Source organism: Pithys albifrons, chromosome 11 (genome assembly GCF_047495875.1).
Source record: "Pithys albifrons albifrons isolate INPA30051 chromosome 11, PitAlb_v1, whole genome shotgun sequence".
Classification (NCBI taxonomy): domain Eukaryota; kingdom Metazoa; phylum Chordata; class Aves; order Passeriformes; family Thamnophilidae; genus Pithys; species Pithys albifrons.
Genome location: NC_092468.1, coordinates 20,995,551 through 21,016,526, shown reverse-complemented (window position 1 = coordinate 21,016,526; position 20,976 = coordinate 20,995,551). Strand labels below are relative to the sequence as shown.

The 20,976-nt window shown below is 38.6% G+C and overlaps 1 protein-coding gene across 10 annotated transcripts in view; it reads left to right on the top strand.

Moving 5' to 3' along the window:
- The window catches only part of NAALADL2 (N-acetylated alpha-linked acidic dipeptidase like 2), a 439,661-nt gene that overhangs the window by 188,721 nt on the left and 229,964 nt on the right, over nt 1-20,976 (top strand). For all 10 annotated transcript variants that reach the window (XM_071566282.1, XM_071566279.1, XM_071566281.1 and 7 more), the window contains one exon: nt 10,250-10,751. In XM_071566282.1, the coding sequence (XP_071422383.1) occupies nt 10,258-10,751 (494 nt within the window). In that variant the 5' untranslated portion in view covers nt 10,250-10,257. The remainder of the gene's footprint in view (nt 1-10,249; nt 10,752-20,976) is intronic.

Here is a 20,976-nt window from a genome sequence, read left to right as displayed (position 1 = left end):
AACATTTGTGTTTTCATCCCACTCCAACCCAGCTGCAGTTCCTGAAAGGACTTTTGGCAGTGCAAGGCATTGTGCAATAAATACAGTGGCCAAGTCTGAACTGACACAGGCCTTACTCGTGTGTTTATTCTGTACTTTCTTACACCAAAGTGCCACTGAGAAGGTGTTTTGTCCACTTTTTGGTGATGCAGAAATCACGTCAAAGGTGGTGACAAACACGAGACATGCAAATGAAATGCTTCGTTTCTCAGTGATTCAGGGAACCTGCATCATTCCTGTGCATCAAGGGTTACAAGTCAAGCAGTTTTTAGCAAGCTGCTAATCTGCTGTGCTTGCTCTATAGTTATAGTTGCATGCTATCCCAGGAGTTTCCAGCAAATGCTCATACAATCTGATTAACATGGTTCATGTACAAAGGGCGCTGGCCTGGGGACTACCACGTCTCATTAATGGAAATGAATTTTTCATGCCATGGCTGCTATGTCTGTGTGTTAAGACTTTCATTTCTTTCTCCAATTCTCTCTCTTTTCTGTATTGTATTTTTTTTTAGCAGAAATGGCTGTATGAATTTTAACGACTGGTTATATTACAGGTCCAAGGGGTTTTATTTTTGCATACTAATGTTATTTTTACTAAGAAACAGATGTAACATCAGCAGAGAAAAAAACGAGTGAAATGGCACACATTTGTGTTCATATTGAACCCTCTAACGCTGATGGAAGGCTCGATGAGTTCAGTTTAAGGACAAGGCGACTCGATCTGTTCTTGGCAGCAGTTCTGCTTTGTGTGGGAGGTTGGAGCAGGTGACCCTGTGAGGTCCCTGACAGCCAACATTTCTGTGGTTCTGTGAATTGTCAACTTTTCAGTGTAACTTTCCAGAATTAATAGAAGTATTGTAATTGATCTATCATCCCATGTTTTTAAACAGATGTAACGTGTTTTGCTGTGACATGAATATTTTCCTGGTTTATGGCTAAAAGCAGGGAAGAGAGATCTTTGTGTTCTCTCAGTGCTCTTCCTAGGAGTCTTTTGGGAAAAAGCTGCTTTTTAGAGAAAATTGGAGAGGGAATAATAGTACATATTAAGACAGTATGCAAAGTACACCCAGTGACTGGTCATCCACAGCTACTGTAGTGTGGCACTTGATGTTTGACCTTTTTTGGTGTCCGTGGATTGTAATTTTCTGATTAACAGTACTCTGGTGAGAAGTTCCCAAATATCACTTGCTGTCTTGTACAGGGTGTGTATCTTAACATGGGTATTCAGCATCTTACAAGATCATCAGCCCACATTAGCTGATGGTATAAAGCTGAATTAGCAGAAACCATCAGCCCTTCTGCTCATGCACAATTCCTGCTTTCGATGGGAATTGCTGAAATACCTCTAAGCATCAGTTATATAGTTTATAGCCTACTTTATCTCAGTGTACTAAGCTATATGTTTCTTGAACATATCCTCTTTGTTCTTGTTGTAATGCACACTTTGCTTATCTTCAACTACTAATGTCTCTAAATCAAAAAGTTGTATAGCATAAACCATTTAAGCTCCAATAGCTATGCACAACCCTGACCAAGTCTAAAAGAAGGGTTATGAGCAGATTTTCCTCTAAAGAAGCTGATGTGTTTATTTTAGACTGTGAGGTGTGTATCTCACTCCTCTCTAAGGCTGCTCTGTTAGTGGTCAAGAACCATTATGGTTACTTTTTAAGAAATCATACCTTAAGAAATGTGTACAGACCAACAGTAGTAATAAGTTCAGTCTGCTGGCAGTCTGTGATAAATTCTGCATATATGAAAGTTTGACTGTCAGCTTGAAGGTGTCAAAAGTGACTAGAGCAGGCTGAGATAGACAATTGAGAACTGAGATAGTCTTTAGGATAATGGACTTCCCCAGTTTATTTCTTGCAGTGCCTTCATCTTCATACACCTGAGCAAGATGGAGAGATGTCTGTAAATTGTGGTTGGGAGACCATCAAAGAGAGACTGTAGATAAAACCATAGGCTAAGTAGCTGTGCCTCTTCTCCCAAGGAAGAGGTCACCGTTGGGTAGGAGTTGGCTGAAATCAGCATCAGATCTGGCTGCTTTTTCTGACTTAGTTCCAGAAGGGTTTACATCAAAGTGTAACATTCTCCTGGAAAGCTACTGAAAGCACATATATTATTGATATATGGAGCTTTACATATAGATGTACTTCACTGCAGATCTTAAACCTGTTTGCAGCATTGCTAAAGGAACAAATCAGATTTTGAATTTAAGATGCTTCCACACTGGACTCAGTGCTGGCTGATGTGGAAAGGCTGTTTCAAAAGTGGCAGAACTGCTAGCAGATAAGTATGCAGAGCAAGCAGCATAAGGAAGGGATGCTTTCTTTAATTTTTGTCCTCAGAAATCCTCTGAGGATTCCTTTGTTGACCTGAACTAACACACTTTGGATTTTCTTTTTAAGAGAAATCATAAACTCATTTCAGCGTGTAGACATTGGTGGATTCAGGATGCTGAATGTCACACCGTGTTGACTATGTGTGAAAAAACATGTTCTGATAAATTCACAGGAATTGTACACCATGCAAAATTAGACCTCCAGGCAGACTCAAATGACCAAACTCTGACATTTCTCAAACTTGACAGCTTATTTCAGTGGAGATTTAGGAAAGAAAGGTCAAAGGACACCAAACATATTACCACTCCACTCCGCCTATAGCTATAGCAACACTAAATCTTCTAATATTACATCTTGGGGCAAATGAAGGATTTCTCATTTAGATCCTAGAAAAAGGAGTAAACAAGTCTTATGAGGAGTGGCTCAGGGACCTGGAGTCATTTAGCCTGGAGAAAAGGAGGCTCAGGGGAGACCTTGTCACTGTCTATGTTACCTGAAAGGAGGTTGTAGCCAGGTGGGGTCGGTAACCCTTTCAAGTAACTAGAGGTAAGATAAGAGGAAATGGCCTCAAGCTGTACCAGAGGAGGTTTAAATTAGATAGGAAGTAAAATTTCTTCACTGAAAGTGCTGTCAAGCCCTGGCACAGGCTGCACAGAGAAGCAGTGGAGTCACCACCCCTGGAGGTTTTTAAAAGACATGTAGATGTGGCACTTGGGGATGTGGTTTAGTGGTGGCCTTGGCAGTGCTGGGGGAACGGTTGGACCTGATGATCTTAAAGGTATTTTCCAGCCTAAGAAATTCTGTGTTTCTGTGATGGTTTATATCCTGTGCAGGATTGTTGCAGCTGAAAGGCTTCGGTGAGTGTCCCTTGCCCTGCCAGGGGCAGCGTCAGGGCTGACAATGTGCAGATGGCTCCATTTTCCTGTGCCAGGAGTGTGCAGTGTTGTTGCGCCCCGATGTGCGGACACAGGGACAGAAATGTGCCTTCATAAATGTGGGCCCATCTTGGGCTGCAGGAGCAGTTGCCATGGCAACATCATTCTGTGTACTTGAGCTTTAACATTTGAGAGTTCACCCAGAAAATAAATTTGGCATGGTTATGAAGTACACTTGCTTGTTTTCTGAATTCTTTGGATACAGATCGTTGAAAAAAGGAGAAAATTATGTTACTGCCTTACTCTGTTTTCTGCCATAAACCATGCACAGAGTCATTAAAGCTGTCATCTATCAAAATATAGTAAAATTTCAATAAAGCTAAATTGTAAATGTTGCCATCTTCAGCTCCATAATATATTATTTTAAGGGCGCTCTGTCATTGTTGATAAAACTCAGTAAAACCCCACTGAAAAAGAAATGAGAAAAAAAATCTAGAAAATATACTTTCAGCATTTACCTTTTTTTTCTACAACAAGTTAGAATACCACTGGATGCTGACAAAAGGAATATTTGTGTGTGTATCAGTGTTTTAAATATATGATTTAAAATCTGGTTTTGTAAAAAAAAATACTCTTGACATGAGACATTAGGGCTTCCAATGTCCTGTTTATCTCTGGTTTCCATGTGCAGTATTTCTAATAGGAAGATCTGTCTTTGGTAACCAGTTAAATTTGTGAAATTGATCCTAAGCTCTGAGAACTGGAGCACTGGAACAGATTGCCCAGAGGGGCTATGGAGTCTCCTCAGTGAAAATATTCAAGAACCATCTGGACATGACCCTGCTGGAGAAAGTAGCTTGGTTTAGGTGTTCCACTGTGGTCTCTTCCAGCCTTGCACATTCTGTGATTCCATGGAAAACCAAGTTAGATCACCTGATCCTGCAGATCAGTGGCAGCACCATGGAGTTTGCAGATGGTGGGCATTCTGCCCTCTCCCATGCCACTGTCAGACTATATCTCTTCAACAGAAGCCATGGAAGCAGGACTCTCAGATCATTCTACTTGGTGTCTGAGTCATTTGAGAGCTCTTTCCTTTGAGAAGAGATGGGAGTGCAATGTATTGTCTGCAATCTACATTTTTACTGAAACTGGGTCTGAGGTCCTGAGCATGTCTCGTGCTTGCAGGTCTGCTGGAGGTTGTGCCCTTTTATCAGGGGACAGAGGGCTGATATTGCCAGGCTGACTCATGTCCATCCATCTCTGGACTAGGCTAAGTTTTAGATAAGATTGTATCTAAACTGCTCCAGAGTCATCAATCTGTTAGTGGGTTGTAATTTTTTTGTTTGGTATGGGTTGTTTTGGATTTTTTTGTCCCTCAACAGAATGTGGTAATATTTTCATTGCTAGATTTTGTCAGTGATTCTTAAAAATCAGAAATGGAGTTGATGTTTTTGGGGGGTTATTTTTTTGTTCTTTGTAAGACATGAGTTGAAATCAATTAGCATTTTGCAGTGTTAGTTTTCACCTGTTGAAGTATAACAGACTCCCTTTAGCACATATTTCTTGCCATGTAGTAGCTTGCAAGTGTACAATTTTTCAATTTTCAAAGTTAAAATTACTTAATTTTTTAATAGTAATTTAGATATCATTGACTATAATTAAGGAGAAAAAATAGTTAAAAAAAATCAAAGTGAAACATGCCCAAGCCAAAGACTGGTAATATAAAAATTTCCAAAGCAGAAATGAGTCATATAAAATTAACTTTCTTAAGAATTGCTATAGCCTGTTACTATTGCTGTTGCTGTCAGCATATTCAAGTTAAACACCATTTACAATAATTTTGTTTCACATCAAATTCAACTATAAGCTTAAATCCAAATTCCCCAATAATAGCTTTTGTCCTGGTAAAGCCTTATATTTTATTTCTTTCAAAAGCAATTATAATGTCTGAGAAAAAGTAATGGAAAGTATTTTATTGATGAAACTTTGAATTTGGGAAAAAATCTTTATGCAGGCAAGCTGAAGGCAGTTGATGTGTGGAGAAATGAGAAGATGAAAAGACTAATATGTTGGAAGAGCACTTTGGGTGGATTGTTTGGCCTCTATGAAGAGGTGGTTGCTGCTCCATTGGGTTGGAGGGGGCAAAGGAGTCCAACAGACACTTTCACCCATGATCTGATGGTGGCTGCAGGGTCACCAAACTACGTGGAGAACTGAGTGAAACCCATGGCTGAAGTGGCTTCTTTTGCAGGAGACATTCTTTTTTTATTTCCTTCAGAGTGTTTGTTTGTTGTAACTGGACATAATATTGCACAGGTCTGAGCATTCAGGGTGCCCTAAAGACCTTGTTCTGTTGTATGGTCACCCTTTGTGTTACTATTACTTGTATCCAGGTCCACATGGCTGTTCATGATACAATAAAAGTGGTGAGAGATTTTGAAGAAGTTAAATATTCTACAACATTCAGGTGTACCAAAAAGTACTTATTAATGTACAGACAACTTAGGCTTTATTTAGCCAAGTTCTATAGACATTTTTTCTTCAATCTGATCTCTGTTCTGTCTTCTGTTACCAGACTGTTTGGTCTTTCAGGGTGGGCTCATCTTCAGTGAAATGTGAACAACTGGTGAGTTTTTGTCATTGCTTTTTATATGATGGCTGTGTGGAGTGACAAGGTATTTAATTGTCCTTCTGTAACTGAACTGGTTGCCAAGCCCATATCCCAAATGTGAGGGAAGGGAGAAATCATTGCTGCAGGAAATTAGGGCAGCGGTGATGGAAATACCACAATATTGTTTGAATTACAGGGTAGTGTAACCTTGCTGTTGACAAGGGCATCACAATCTTTTCTGCAAACAACTTCTGTCAGGGATTTACAACTCAAGAAATTTGTCTAGGCCTGAAACTTGGCATAATCTTGTTTAACAAAGTACTAAATTGTTGTCATATATACTTTAAAAACTTGCAAGGCCAGTGGGTGTTGAGTTTCATGATAACTACAGCTATTGGCCCTTCAAACAGGTGACATTATAGCTGCTTTGGGGGTTTGCCTAGACACAAAATGATTGCAAGGACTTACAGCAAAGGCACTCTGTATAGAAGATACTGAGAAGGAAAATAAAAATGAAATAACCCTTAAAATGAGAAGCTCCACCAACCCTGGATTTCTAGTTTTATGTCTATACAGAGAGGCCACAATGCCTTTAGTACAGTTTCTGGGTGAAGTTTGCCTTTTCAGTAAGGAATACTGAGTGGCCTGACAAGGATTTGCCATGGGCAGCATGTTGACACTGCCACGCTGCCTGCTGTGCACGAGCCTGCTAATTGTTTCAGCTATTTATGAACTGGAGTTAACAACTGTAGCACCACTCACTCAGAATTTACTGTGGCATATTCATATTGTTCTTTCCTTGTTGGTTTCTCAAAATGTTTGTATAAGGTGACCTTTCTCTGGCAGAGGCTTTGGAGAGTGGCAGTAGTACCCGTGCAGGACCTTTTGTGTCGACCTCATTGTGTAACTTTCAAAGGCTTCATTGATAAGGGATTGAAGCAGGAAAGCTGTCAGAAAAGTTTCTGGTGGTTTCATAACAAGATGCACCTATCAGGATGTAAATGCATTATTTTTAAGGTCAAAGAACAAGTAGATTTGAAATGAGCTCGTTAAGACAATAAGGATCTGATAAAGCTGACTGTCCTGATTTCTTGGGAACAGTTACTTGAAAGGATATTTAGGTTTGGTTTGATACCTCTCAATAAACATTCTCCCCACAAATCAGTGGAAGCACAGAAATGCACATCAGCTTTATTGGTAATCAGCTTTGCTCTGTCCAGTACTCCAGAGTTTATGATCCTCTTTGCTGTCCCTATAGAATGGCTTTAAAGCTCACTCGGTGCATATTGAGAGTTTTGGCATTTTGCAGTTGCTCTTTTATCTTTATAATAAAACATGTATTTAACAACAATTAAATGTTGAAACAGCTTGCTGGCAGATGGGATGAATTTTCTATCTCCTGAAGTTTTCAAAAATGTCTTTCAGAAATATGTTCATTTTATGGTCTGTGTTATAGAGAAGAATGAACTAGAGAATTGTAGTGGTTTTTCTTGACTTAAAAATTTTTCCATATTTTTACTGTCAATTTTTTCCCCAATAACTATGTAGTATTTTCTTTATTCTTCTAATTTCTACCCAAAACTGCACTTATTACCTACTCTTTAAGTCATGCCTACTTCCTTAACCAGCTAAATGCCCAGTGCTAAATAGAACTGGTAATGTAGTTCTCATGGCACAAATGACTTGTGCCTTGAGAACCAGGAGACTCTTTCCTGTTGTTTGTTGGGTTTTTTTGTGAGCCCTGATCTCAGATACTTTGAGGTAGGTTGTGCTGTGTCTTTACGCTCAAATAGTGAACTTGGAAATACTAGTAGAAAAAATGAAGTTACCAACTGCAGCTACTCCTGCATTCTTTAACTAAAGGACATGCGTTGCTAATAAGATCCCATGCTCCAAAGAGTGGTTTCAAATATAAAACTGAATTGAATATTGATTTTTTAATTTTAGTTCATTTAGTTGCTTGTGTTTTTTTTTTCCTGAAGTGAAGTAACTGGTTTTGGTGCTTTGAATGAAAATGGAATTGCTGAGATACTAAGCTGTGGAATGTGCTTACTACTCGTCTGCATTAATAACCATTTGAAGAAATTTAATATGGACTTTTATTATGCACTTATATGCAGATTTAAATAACCTTTATTAATACACTCCATTGAACAATAACATACATTTTTAAAATGTCATAAATACAGGGAAAACTTAACTACCACAGTTAGGCAGTGGTCAACATTTATAAGCTCAGAAAGATTAATATTTGCCATGAAACTGCATCTGAAAAACTGCCTTAATTCCTGCTTGATGGCTATTACTGTAGTAATCTGCTCAGGATTTACTTATTTGGCTAAAGCAGTTTGTTAAATGACTAAGAATTCTAGAGTAAAAAATATGTATTTATGAAATGCAGTAATAATGTGTTTTTCTTTAAAGACAAAACACTGCTCTTAAATTTCTAATAAAAAACAGTTTGAAAAGGAGTTGAAAAGGTGAGGTTGTTGGGCAGTTGATATTATCTAGTAGTGATCTCTTTTTGGTTTGCAAATTAATCCCTCTACTAGCAAAAGAGAGTGAAAGGGCAGATAAATGGCTTGAAAATTAGTTAGCTCAATTTTCCAAAGAATATTAATACATCAGTTGATGTCCACTTGGTTCTTGTCAAGAACCTTAGAGCACCAAGGATCACTTGTGGAGCTGGCATTATAAATAACTTCCTTAACAACCTGGGTGAGGAGACAGAGTGCTCCCGTGAGACATCTTGAGGTGATGCACAACGGTGGGGATTGTAAAGCTGCAGTTCAGAGGATCCTTCACCAACCTGAGGGTTGGGCTAAGGAAGTCTGCAAAGGTCAGCCACAAAGGCTTTGCAGGTGTAAGCCATTTGTTGACTCAGCTGGAATTTACAAAACAAATTTGTTATCATTATTTAAATAAGTAATGCAGACCTTCACACTAATTTAAGAGGCTTCAGTTCAGCTCCCTCTAAACAGTGTTGCTTCTACTGCATATAGAAGAGTTTGCCCTCCAGGTGGAGCATTGATTTGCAAAGTGACTGGAATAGCCCCTTTTGGAACATGTGGGCTCTCCTGCCTGTTCTCAGCTGCCCCACAGCTATGGGCCAGGGATATTTATATGGCTGTACAGGGAAAATAGGATCTGTAAATTGGTATTGTATAGAGCCAGAGAGCCATTCAGTGGACAATAGTCTGTTTCATTATATCAGAGCTTGCTAAGTTTGCTCTCTTCAGAGAGCTTCAAAAAGCTGAATCCTACTATGCCATTAGAGGGGGTTCATCTATTACGTGGCCTCAGTAATGTTATTTGGAGGTAAGTCTTGGAGAGTGAAAGTGCCTTAAAGCATAAAAATGGAGGGATAATATAGCATTGTAGGTGTCAGTCTAGTGTTCATCACTGTGAGAGGTTGAATATTGTTACCATCATTTTATTCTAATTGAGAAGTGAGTCTGATGTTTGAAAAGCCCTAAATTACAGATGCTTATGTGTTGGAATGACTATTGTCAAAGTATGGAGGGAAAGGCACCCTGTTGTTGCAGTCTGTTAAAAATGATTTGTTGAAAATTGACTTTGAGTGTTTGTACTGGAGGTCAGAGTTCTCTTTAGATGGCTTCTACTTCCATAGAAATACCTAGAAGTGCCACAGTTAGGCATTGCTATTAAAGGAATAATTTTGTTACAAATACTTACCTGGCACTGCTTTTGATTCATTAAAATGGGAAAAATAAGTGGAGCAAAACAGCTGGGACAATTTCTAAGTAAATTCATCAGTCACTCAGGAACTATGCATTTAAAATACCTATAAATAATAGAATGCTCCATCTAAATGGAAGCCTTTTATTGATGTGTAAGTACAGTGTCACCCTGAAATTTCTTTTTTAACTTATCACTTCCTTGTGCTTAGAATCACATCAGGCAATTTATATTATTTCTAGGTTTTCAACTTTATTTTAGCAGCATTACTTTGCATGGTGTGTGAAATGAAATTGATACACACCGTTGTTAAGCTTTAAAATTGCTTTCAGGTAACAAATAATTGTTTTAGAAACTCTGTGCCTTCACTCAATTTTTTTAATATTATCTTGAGGACTGAAAAAATAATTGGATAACTTCTGTGGTTTGCCATTGGCACTTGTAAATTCCCTTTATTCATATTCCTACAATATATTCCCTTAAATATTTTTTTTCCCCTCTGATGGTGCTGCTGATCCTACAGAAAAGGACAGGAAAATGGAAATGGGGAGATACTGAGAGCCCAGTTTTTATTCTTTATTGTCTATGTTTAGATCTCCCAGGATTGCAAAGAATAAAGAAATTGTTTATGTTTGCGTATGGAAACAAACATTTGTGGTTTTTAAAACAATTTTGTTTTAATAGATAAAAAGATGGCCTATCACAAAGTGAGTGCAGACCAGAGAGCACAGGGACACTCTCCATACCTTGATAACGATGAGCTCCAGGCCACAGCGCTGGAACTGGAATGGGACATGGAAAAAGAGCTGGAGGAGCCGGGCTTTGATCATTTCCGACTGGATGGGGCAGTGCAGCATCGCCCGGGACACTCGCAGGGCCCTGACCTCGACCTCGAGCCCATCCAGCCTTCATCTTCTCCTAAGGGAAGGTTCCAAAGGCTCCAGGAGGACCCCGACTACATCTCACACTACACGAGACAGGCACCAAAGAGCAACCGCTGCAGTTTGTTTCGGATACTGAAAGTATTTTGCACTGCTCTGATTTTATTTATTTTTGGAATGGTGGTAGGATATTATGCACGCAAGAAATGCCCTTCTCCCCCAGCGTCTCAAGAACCAAATAATCCTCATATCTACCGTGAAATTCTCAAGGAAATCAAAGCTGAAAATATTCAACAGATTTACAGGTATGTACTTGGACATGTTTTTTGTCTGAATGCAATCAGGTGCCAATGCTAAGACTTTGTGTTCTATTTTATGTGGAATCTTATTTACAAACCTTGACTTTTTCTTCATGTTCAGTTTTCTCATTGTGCTTGGGGAGCTTTCATGAACATACACAAAACAATGTAAATTTGGGTTAAGCATAATAGGTTTTGTTTTAATAATGTTCTATTGCTAAGTATATTATTATCTTTAATGTACATGAATTAAAAAACGTAGATAATTCAAAGTGAATAGAAATATAACAATAGAACAGCTGTCCTAGATACAACTGATTACCAAATAACACTGTTGAAAGCAAGGTTTATGTGATGTTTTATACCATTTGCTGCTTTAAGAAATTCCTGTCTAATTCTTGGCACAAAATTGAAGCATGGCTTGTGTTTTTATCTATATGGTGAATTAAACCTTTAGTCTGCATGGCTTTAGCATGGAAAAAATGACCTCTGCACCCTGAAACACCACAATTTGTTTATTTTTATTCTTTATTACCTATTTAAAGAATATAGGTAGTTGTAAAATACGTACTGACTGAGTTTTTATTTTATTTTTTTTTCCATATGGAATCTTTTCACTGCTTTGAGAGTTATATAACATGTTCATATTAGAGTATAATCACTTTTCTGTAGCAGTGAGTGTGGAAGAAATTAGGTTTTCCTGCCAACTTTTCAAAGTTATTTCTACATGAGGGGGTAGAAGAGCTTATTTTGGCTTCTGGAATGGAAAGTTCCTTTTTCATGATAAAGGCAACACATTGCAGATTTTTTGATCAGTACTAGTTCAGAAGCAGCAGAACTTACATACTTGAGGTTAGAAAAGATTATTGTCATGGTCATCCAAAGGGGTATTCTTGAGTAGATCAGAAATACATTGAAAGTAACCATAGGAGTGTTCTAATAATATTGTCTTTTGTTATATTTGCTAAATCAAGTCTTAACTTCTGAAGTGGTTAATACAATGTTTGATCCAACATTGTTACTAAATTTAGGGGAAAACATAAATATGCAGGATTTCATGTCAGTTTTCATGTGCTGAACTGACTCTATACAGACTAGTTATTTTCATAATGGGAAATGGTACAGGTAATGAAAAATGTTTTTTTGTATGTAAAAATTCTTTGTCTTTTCAGAGAGTCGGTTGAACAGAATTCTGTCATTAGATTTAATCATGATGAAAGTATTGGAATAAGCTATGTTCTAAGATTGGATATTATACAAATTACAGCAAATTGCTGACATGTCTGTCAGATTCAGGATAATTCTTTGTGTTTGGGGACTGGGAATTGCATGCCATTTTATTATTTCAAAGGGTGATTTTAAAACATCCCTTTTCAAACTGTTCATCACTTGTCAAACAATTTCAGCTTTCTATTAGGATATTAGCGAGAATCTGGACTTGAGGTGAAATGAGTTATATGAATACTTTGGAACTTAAACTTATGTATTTGTCATGCTTTTACATAACTCTTAGTATTGACTTGGTTTTTTTTTCTATTTAATAGCATGATTTCAATAAATGTAGTCAAGCATTAATTCAGCTGCCTATCAATTCTGTGTATTAGTATATAATCAATGCTTTTCGTATACTGTGCTACTCACAAGATTTTTTGTTAACCCAACATTTTGATATGAGACAGATTTTATCCCATGTTATGTTATTTTCCCTCAACATCTGTTTAGCAACAGTCAGAGATACTGCAATGAAACCTGGGTGTGTTTAGGCCCACAAGTACAGAATGTGCAACGTATGTTGCTTGGGTGAAAAAAAAGCCCGAACATGACAAAATCAATATATGTTATTAGAAAACTTGTTTCTACATAATACTCTGAGTTACTAGGAGTAAGTGGCAGCTGCTTTGCTTGCAATTTCTGCAATTAACTGAGCATGACATTAATTTTTCTTTTTTTTAATATTTAGATCAGACTCAGTAATAGTAAGGGGTTTTGATAACCGTCCTTAGAAAGGAATTAAGAGAAAGAAACTCTTTAAAAGACACAGAAGTGCTGTTCATATTGTCCAAGCAGACATGACCTCAATGTGCTTGGAAGTCTGGAGTGAGAAATTCCTGTTGGAGTGAAATCTGCTTGCAGTCAACTGCAGCTTTGGGGATTGGAACCCTCTGGGCTTCTAAAGAGATTCCAGAAGTGCACCAGGGGACTTGTGTTGGTTTTGTTGGAATCTGGACTGGATTCTGTCTGAGTTGAATGAAGCCTGTCTTCCAGTTCCTGTAAGGAATGGAGGATCATTGCTGCCCAGGGAAGTGGTTGAGTCCCCATCCCTGGACTGATTTAAAAGGTGTGGAGGTGTCTTGGCAGTGCTGGGTTATTCTTGTCCAGCTTTTCCACTGGAGGTTCTTGGTGGTGAGTGGCTCTTCTCTCAGCCCCATACTGGCTGTCTGCATCAGCCAGGTCCATGTTAAGCACTTTTCCCCAGCAGACATGCTAGAAATCATTAGGTAAGAAAACTCAGTATTGGCTTTTATTCCTTCAACTCCCCACCTTGCTTCCTGTGAAATGTCAATGCTACAGAATCCTGTGTAATTTAGCACTGTCATAATTACTGGTCTTGGCCAAGTTGCCTAATCAATGATAGAGCCCAAGTAAACATTATCACTGTAAACATTTTGAATGCTTCCACTTGTTGCCTATAGGGAGGTGCTTGCAATGTTGACAATAAAAAGTAGATATCAGTTTACTCCTGATGTTTCAGAGGTTTCAAGAGGAATTAAGTTGTGAGAAGCGCCTGAAAGGGGGAAAGGAATTGCCACAAAAAAACCTTGGAGTGTTTCTCATCGTGCGTGTTTTTTTACATGCTGACAAAAATTGGCACATATATTGTTAATAGGACTCAATCAATGAATCTAATGATTTAGCAGTGTGAATACTAGATTTACTCAGATAAATATTTATAAGGGAAGTTCTACATGACAGGCAGATTCAGAACTGGTAAAACCAGACATAATTCTGCAAACAGTGGGCTGATAGGAATCCAGTAATTATATCTGTTTGTGCCATGAATGTGACTTCTCCCAGTGTTTTTTCAAAGATATATGAAAAGCTATTAGTTCAAGTTGGGTGTAACCTGGCTCCCAGATACCTTCAGGGTGAATGTGAAAGGGGCATAAATCCCACATCCAAAAGGGACGAGGCAGAAGTTGAAACAGAGAATACTTCAGGTGCTGTTTAAATTTATCCATAACCAGCAGAACTTAGCAGAGCAAAACAGATGGACAAAGCTGGTAAAATGGATAGGCTGGAAGCAGGTTGTCTCCTGGGACAGCTGGGCTGAGGCTCCATGGCAAGACTGGCTCTCGGAGCCCTTTTGGAGAGAGCGTGTCAAGAGGGCAGAGCTGAGAGTTGTCATCTGTGCTTTGAGTCCTCATCGTGCTCCCTGAGGAGTGTGGCTGCAGCTCCAAAGCACAATCATTAGACTAGGAAAGGTCCTGTTTTCAAAACTGATGAATGCATTTAGATTTGGAAGTCTCTGTAGTCTGTAATAAATGCCGAAGGTCGTAAGAGGCAGACTTTCAAAGACACAGAAACACCCAATAATTTTGCTAAGTGTGCTGTTGAATTCTCAAAGGGAAATTTGCAGGGAAAAAAATTCACAATTCTCAATGAAATCTCACATTTTAAAGCTACTTTTTAAAGTGGCATTTAGATTTCTACTATCACTTAAGTGCTTTTGAAAATTCAGTTGGTTTTTCCCTTTCACCCCATATAAAAAGGGGGATGCTAAAGGAGTTTTTTTCTGTTGCTGCACAGCTGTCAGATTCAAGTTGGAATGGTAAATGTTTGAGTTTTGTGCAATTGAACTTTGGTGTTTTCAGTTAAGATTTGAGTTTAATATTATTAACAAAATCTGAAGGGATAAGGCAATAAAAGCACAAAAAGTAGCAGAAATGCAGTCTTATCAAAGACCTCTGAGATTATAATTACTTCTATTATACAATTTGGCATCTTTTTCTTAAATTACATTGCATTGCATCTTTAACTTCTTTAAATGCTCTTTGATGAGCATTTCAGTAGGGGGAATACAAAAGGTGATATTCATATTTGATATGAAATTATTTCAGTTTTGTTACTCCAAAACCAGATAAAAATGAAACAATCCTAGTTTATTTGGAAAATGTGGGCTATCATAATTTTTTAGGAAGTTGTGATTTTGGGTTTGACTTCTGCAAATTAAATGGATAAAGAAAAATTAATGTTGAATAGTAAAAGTGAAAAAAGAAATAGGCAGTTGTGTGATGTCTGATAACTCTAGCTATTCATTATTTGTCAGATCAGTTAATTCTCTCTAACATTGTTAAAAATCTTGAAGCTTTATTGTGCTTTACTCAATAATTTCTTTTAGCAATCATACATCTAGTTTACTATCAGATTCACAGTTTCTTGTATACGTTTGTCCATCATTAAAACTGGGAGGGGGCACAGACAGAAGAGTCTTTGCTTTGCTCCTCAACCAGTCTACAGAGCAGCTCCTGCATTTCAGCTCTGCTTTTCATCCTGTATATTCTCACTCAAATGCTTTCTTCACTATCATTTTTTGCCCCCTGGAGCAATAGGGAGGTTTAAATCCCTTCGTAATACCTGTAGCTGTAACTAACTGTCCTTTGGAGACAGATCTGTTCCTTATTCCAGCAGGTAGTATCACCTGCAGAATCTCCCAAATCCATCTCTGGCAAGAATTGATTTGTCACTGGTGCCTGCTGCCAGCCATAACTTAAACTTAATTCTTCAAAGGGCTTTGGGAGAGCAGGCAGGAGCAGCTCTCCTGTGCAGTCATGGCCAAAGGCAAAACGTGCCTGTGCAGTGAGAAAAGTTTACTTTTTTTTTCTCCTCTAAGTGAAGTGAGAAACTTCCATGCCCAAGTGTTTCTTGTTCTTGCTCAGTTGTAATCAGTGCTATTAAAACATTGGAACTTCAAACCTTTTCCTCAGGTTTGTGAGAAACTCATATCTGAGAGGCAAAGTGAGCCTAGAACTTATAAGAAAATTTGACTTCACAGAATCAGAGACTATTCTGAGTTGGAAGGGACCCACAAGGATCATCGAGTCCAACTCTTAAGTCAATGGCCCATAGAGAGGATTGAACCCAGGACCTTGGCATTATTACAACCAAATTTTTTAACCAACTGAGCTAACTTCTGGAGATTTGGACTGAATTAAGCTTACAGGCTGCTGCTTGGTGAAACTACCTTTTTCCAGGAATAAGAAATGACAGCAGAAGCAGAGCCTTTTCTGCTAAGGGAAAGATGTGTGGAGGAAAGGAGGGCTCTAGTGACTGCTTCCCTTGGGGAAGACCCACGTTGTCCCTATTCCTGTTAACAGCTACTCTTAATTAATAGGTCCACCTGCCCTCTCGGTGGCTGCTGGCCCAGGCTGCTGCTCACTTCACTTGTGCTCAGAGCAGTTCTCTTTGTGTGCCTTGTATGCAACCACGTTCTGGTTTTTGTCATGCCAGCAGCTGAAAAAATCATTGCAAAAAGCAAATCTAAGTTGGATCTCATCTTTTGCCTCCTGTGTATCAGTCTCAGATACTTAGTGTATTGTAAATGGAAATATTAAATCTAGTTGGGCTGAGCCTGAAGTTGTGCCGACTGCATCTTTAGGAGTGGATGTTGTCACGTTCTGGGTAACTGGGAGCTAAGTGAGTTCAGGAGATTTATTTCATTCCCATACCGTGGAATCTCTAGGGATTCTCTTCATTCACATGATAATTTTCAATGTGTATTTATAAGTACAAAGCCTGTTTTGAAAGGAGATAAGAGTAATGTCAAACAAGGGAAAGTTCCCACTTATCCCCCTGTTCCCTGCCCAGCAGAGAATGGCTCTGGGACCATGGGAAGGTGCCTTTTGTGGAAGAAAGATGCCCTGTGTGACCCGAGTGGTATCTGTGGAACAGTGACTTGATAAATTTAGGCTTCAGATACCCACTTATATGAAATATGATGTCTTTTTAAACCAAAAAATAGGTTATATCTGTACTTCAGAGGTGTTAATAGAAAGGCTTGTCTGCTTTATAGTTTTCTTTGGTTTAATTCAATTTCTTTTCTTATTTGCCAAACATAGCTCTTTCATTTGTTTTGTTTTCTGTAGATGAAAGAAGGAAGCATTATATTGATATAATGCTTGACAAGGAGGTGTAATTTTGGTCCTGTTAGGGTCAGTTGCAGCCTGTAACATTTCTCTTATTTATTTCTTAGCTTATGGTTTACTTAATATTGAAAGGACATGTTTCAAGTCCCCCATGTGTTTGGCTTAGAACAATTTTTGCTCTTGGTTTGTTATTTGTTTAATGGTAATACTAAAAATTTATTGAGTTTTAGGTGTTTGATTTGGGAAATCATTTACAGTACAACCTGATTTTTGTATCATTAATGAATCCTTTGTAAATTAAGTATACAATGTTGCCTTAAAATAATTTTCCTAAGCAATATATATGTGATTTCCTAAGCAGTAAGTGTGATATGGTAATGAATTAGAATCAATAAGCTGTATTATGCTCCCTCAGCATAATAAGTTCCTTGACAAATTTCCTTATCTGTCACAGCTGATATGAGTGGCTTTGGTCTTACTGCTCCTTTCTCCAAACCAACATACATTTCTCTCCTAGGGAACATGAAAAGGAAAGCTCAGTTGGGCCAACTTAATGGTTTGTCTTTAAAGAAAAGAAACTAATTAGATTTTGTGTTTCACATGTAAGAAAGTAAAACAGAGATTACCAGACCTCAGAGACCTACCTCAAAAGAAGAGAGGGAAAAGGAGGATTTGTCTTGTATGTGATGTCCTCTGTAAACATTTTATGTTATCTGTGTGAAAAGTAGGAGTGAGCTTTTGGAGTCTTTTGTTATAAACATCACATTCCAGGAAATATTTTTTGGGGAACAACTGAATATATATAGATATATCCATATAAATACATATATATATGGATAGATACAGCTGAGCTAATTTGGAATTTTGGAAGATTATAAGTATTTGTTTATTCCACAAATCTGCCTTTTTGGTGGTATAGTCTCTGCTTCAGTGCAACATTGAGAAGCTCAGGATGCAAACTTGGGAGGGGAAGCTGGGAGACAGCTCAGTACTGCTGAGGGGTTACATGGACATGGGACCGAGGGGCCCAGTCCTGTTCTATAGGAGAGGAAAGGAAACTGACACTGAACTTTTCCTCTTGGAGTGCTTCCCTACCCAGCACTGGTGTGCTGGGACAGTGCCTCGTGTCTTCTCTGAGAATGTGACACCACTTTTTGGTAGGTTATAAAGGACAAATGAATTTTGCTCCGATCACTTGTTTTTTAATTGCATGATGTTACTTATTTTACAATTAATTACCATGCTGAAATTGCCTTACTCTCCTCATCACAGAAGTGTGGTTAGGGTTTAGAGGGAGAACCAATTTCCACAGCCATTAGCTACCCACCTCTTTACCATCACTGCTGGAAGTGTGGGGCAATTTAGTGCCAATTAGAAGAGCAATTCTGAATGGGAACGAGTACTACTTTTCCTCAGAGATGATGAAATGAGCTGTGCCAGCATGGGTGAGCAAGTAATTTCCTTTTTAAAGGTCTAGCATTTTTTGCTCCTGCCTTCTTGGAGTAATGGAGGAATTGGGAAGGGACTGGGCTGCCCCAGGACATCTTGCTCTCCCCTTTTCCCATAGGTGTCTGATGCTGTTCAGAAAGTTCGGATTTTCAAGGAGTTGTTTCAGTTTCAGCATGACAAACCAGAAAGGGTGGTGAAACATCTATGGGTTTTAAAAATCCATACATTTTAAGAAATTTTTGGTGGGTGGTCATCCCTGTATTTAACTTCACCTGAAAAACAGAAATGCTTGACTAGATATTTCTCAGCAATTCTGACACTAATGCTGGCTAAAAGGCAGTATTTAGGATCTGAAGAGTTGTTTATGTTGCCACCTATCATTTTTATAGATTTAAACAAACCACATTTTTCCTAATTTGAAGGAAAAATCCTACACAGCCTGCTGAGATGACAACCGGTTTTCATTTTAGGCCAATTGCTTTCATTTGGGAAACACCATGGAAGGCAGAAATTGGACAAAGTTGTCCTGCATTGTCTAGTCCTTGCAGCTCAATACAAGGAGAATCAGCAGTTTTGGCTGATGATCTCAGGGGTGTGTTCATAATGATACTGAGGAACCAACTCTCCAGAGCAACCCCCCCTCAACAATGTAGTTAGAACTCGGTGCGGGGACCAGCTCCTGATTTCCTGAACTTCTGCAGGAGTTTGCTCCTGCTGAGTTGACAGTATTGGTTCTCAATTCCCAGTGATTCAGTGTGCTCAGAGGGTGGCTGTTTCCTCAAAGGACATGGTGGCACAGGGCATTGCAAAGAGGTCTTAAAATTTATGAAGCACCAAACACTGGCAGATTCCTTTTTAGGATGCATCTCTCATCAGCAGTGGAAAACTCTCTTGGTACTCTTGAGATCCAACGTTTGAGTGGAGTGCTGCAATTCCATGGTATGCACTGCAACAATTAGCAATTAGTTTCCTGCCTGCACACATAAATCAAATTAACAAAGCCTTGAGGGGCAAGAGTTTTGTCAGCCCTTTTTGGTGGTGCTTTGACATCCAGTTCCCTACTGTCAGCACCTCTGACAGCTCTTTACTAGGAGCCTGCTAATAAGTCGGACTGTTACCAAATTTAACTGGGAGCAGCAGGGCTGCAATTTGTTGTACTGTATTAACTTACTGTTCAGGCAGCATTTGTAGCTGAAGGTTGCTAAGGAGCATTGCTTGGGATCGATCAGGGATAATGAAATTGATACTGCCTGAATAACAATCAATTTTAATAATAGTATTCTACAGTAGTCTTGCATTAAAGGGCTTCTATTCTCAGTTCAATTCTCTTTAAAAGCTGATGAGTTTCTGAAGTGTGGTAGCTGCCACACTGAAACACATATGGAATGCCTTGAAAAGTTGGGGTTTTCCTTGGTAATATTGGGATTTCTGCAGTGACAGCCTTTTCAAAATTAAAGAAGTTGGCTTTTTTGAATTGCTGGTTTATGGAAAAGAAGTTAAATAAGGCCTCCCTCTGTGTGTGTATGTCTGATTTTTATCAATCTCAACAATGAGTAATCTTGAAATGTGAGAGAAGTCTCATCCTTCATGTAAGCTGATGTTTCCTTTGGACACACATAATTGCCACAAATTTACATACACATGATTTCCTAAGGAACAAGTTCCTGCCCAATTTAAAATATTGACTCATAATCTGCTTCTTTTCTGCGTATTTTTTCAAGGCTGAAAAGGTTGTAATTTTCCAGTCAGATGAAATTTTCTTTTTTTTTTTTTTTTTTTTAGTGAAATAAAATTACAAAGTGAATTGAATTGTTACTGTTAAAATAGAGTGTTCAAATGCTCAGAGGTAAAGTTGTTTGGAAATCTTCCTTCATGATTTTTATTTGGAATTTGGCATGCGTGTTCTGGCATTTCCCCCCAAAGCAGTGTCTGGTCATGGAATAACTTAATGTCTTTGTTTAGCTTTTGGAAAAGTTTGCTTCTTAACAGAAGGGAGAAGATAACATTAACAGAAATCAGCAGGTGGCATTTGAAGATCTTATTCATTTTACCTTTTTTGAAGGGGTGCTCAAACTTCATTAGCCAGCAGGATATTCAAATGGGTTGTGTGAGCCTTCAGGGAAAAGGTCGCTGTTGCAGAAGGGGTCAGGACCCCATCAAAGACTGATTTCTCTCCAGCAAATGTGAGAAGCCTCTTCAGAGAGGAGCTTGTATAAATTGTAGTATTTTTACTGAGATCTGGGTCTACAGAAAGGAAATAACGTGGGATGTCATGGCTGAGAACTGCTGCAGTAATCCTCCCTTATAATACTGGAAGGGCTGAAATGGCCAGAGTTTGGAAGTGTGTTACCTGGACTCAACAATCCAACACTGGGGTTAGGCTGTGTCAAACTGGAAACTAGAGAAGTGCAGAACTTCTCCAAAATGTGAAGGGAGGAGACAGTCAGAAGAAGGATCAATAGTTGGAATGTGTAAGGAGTCCATGAAACTGTCAGTGTGCCTTTGATGGGAATTGCTTTCTCTGTTCCAACAGGGCATCTGTGATTTAGCAGAGAGCTCAGATATGTACAGTTATAATTGTGGCTGAGGCAGGAACGTGTTCCCAGCGGTTCTGGAATCTGTTTCCTGTCGAAAGCTGC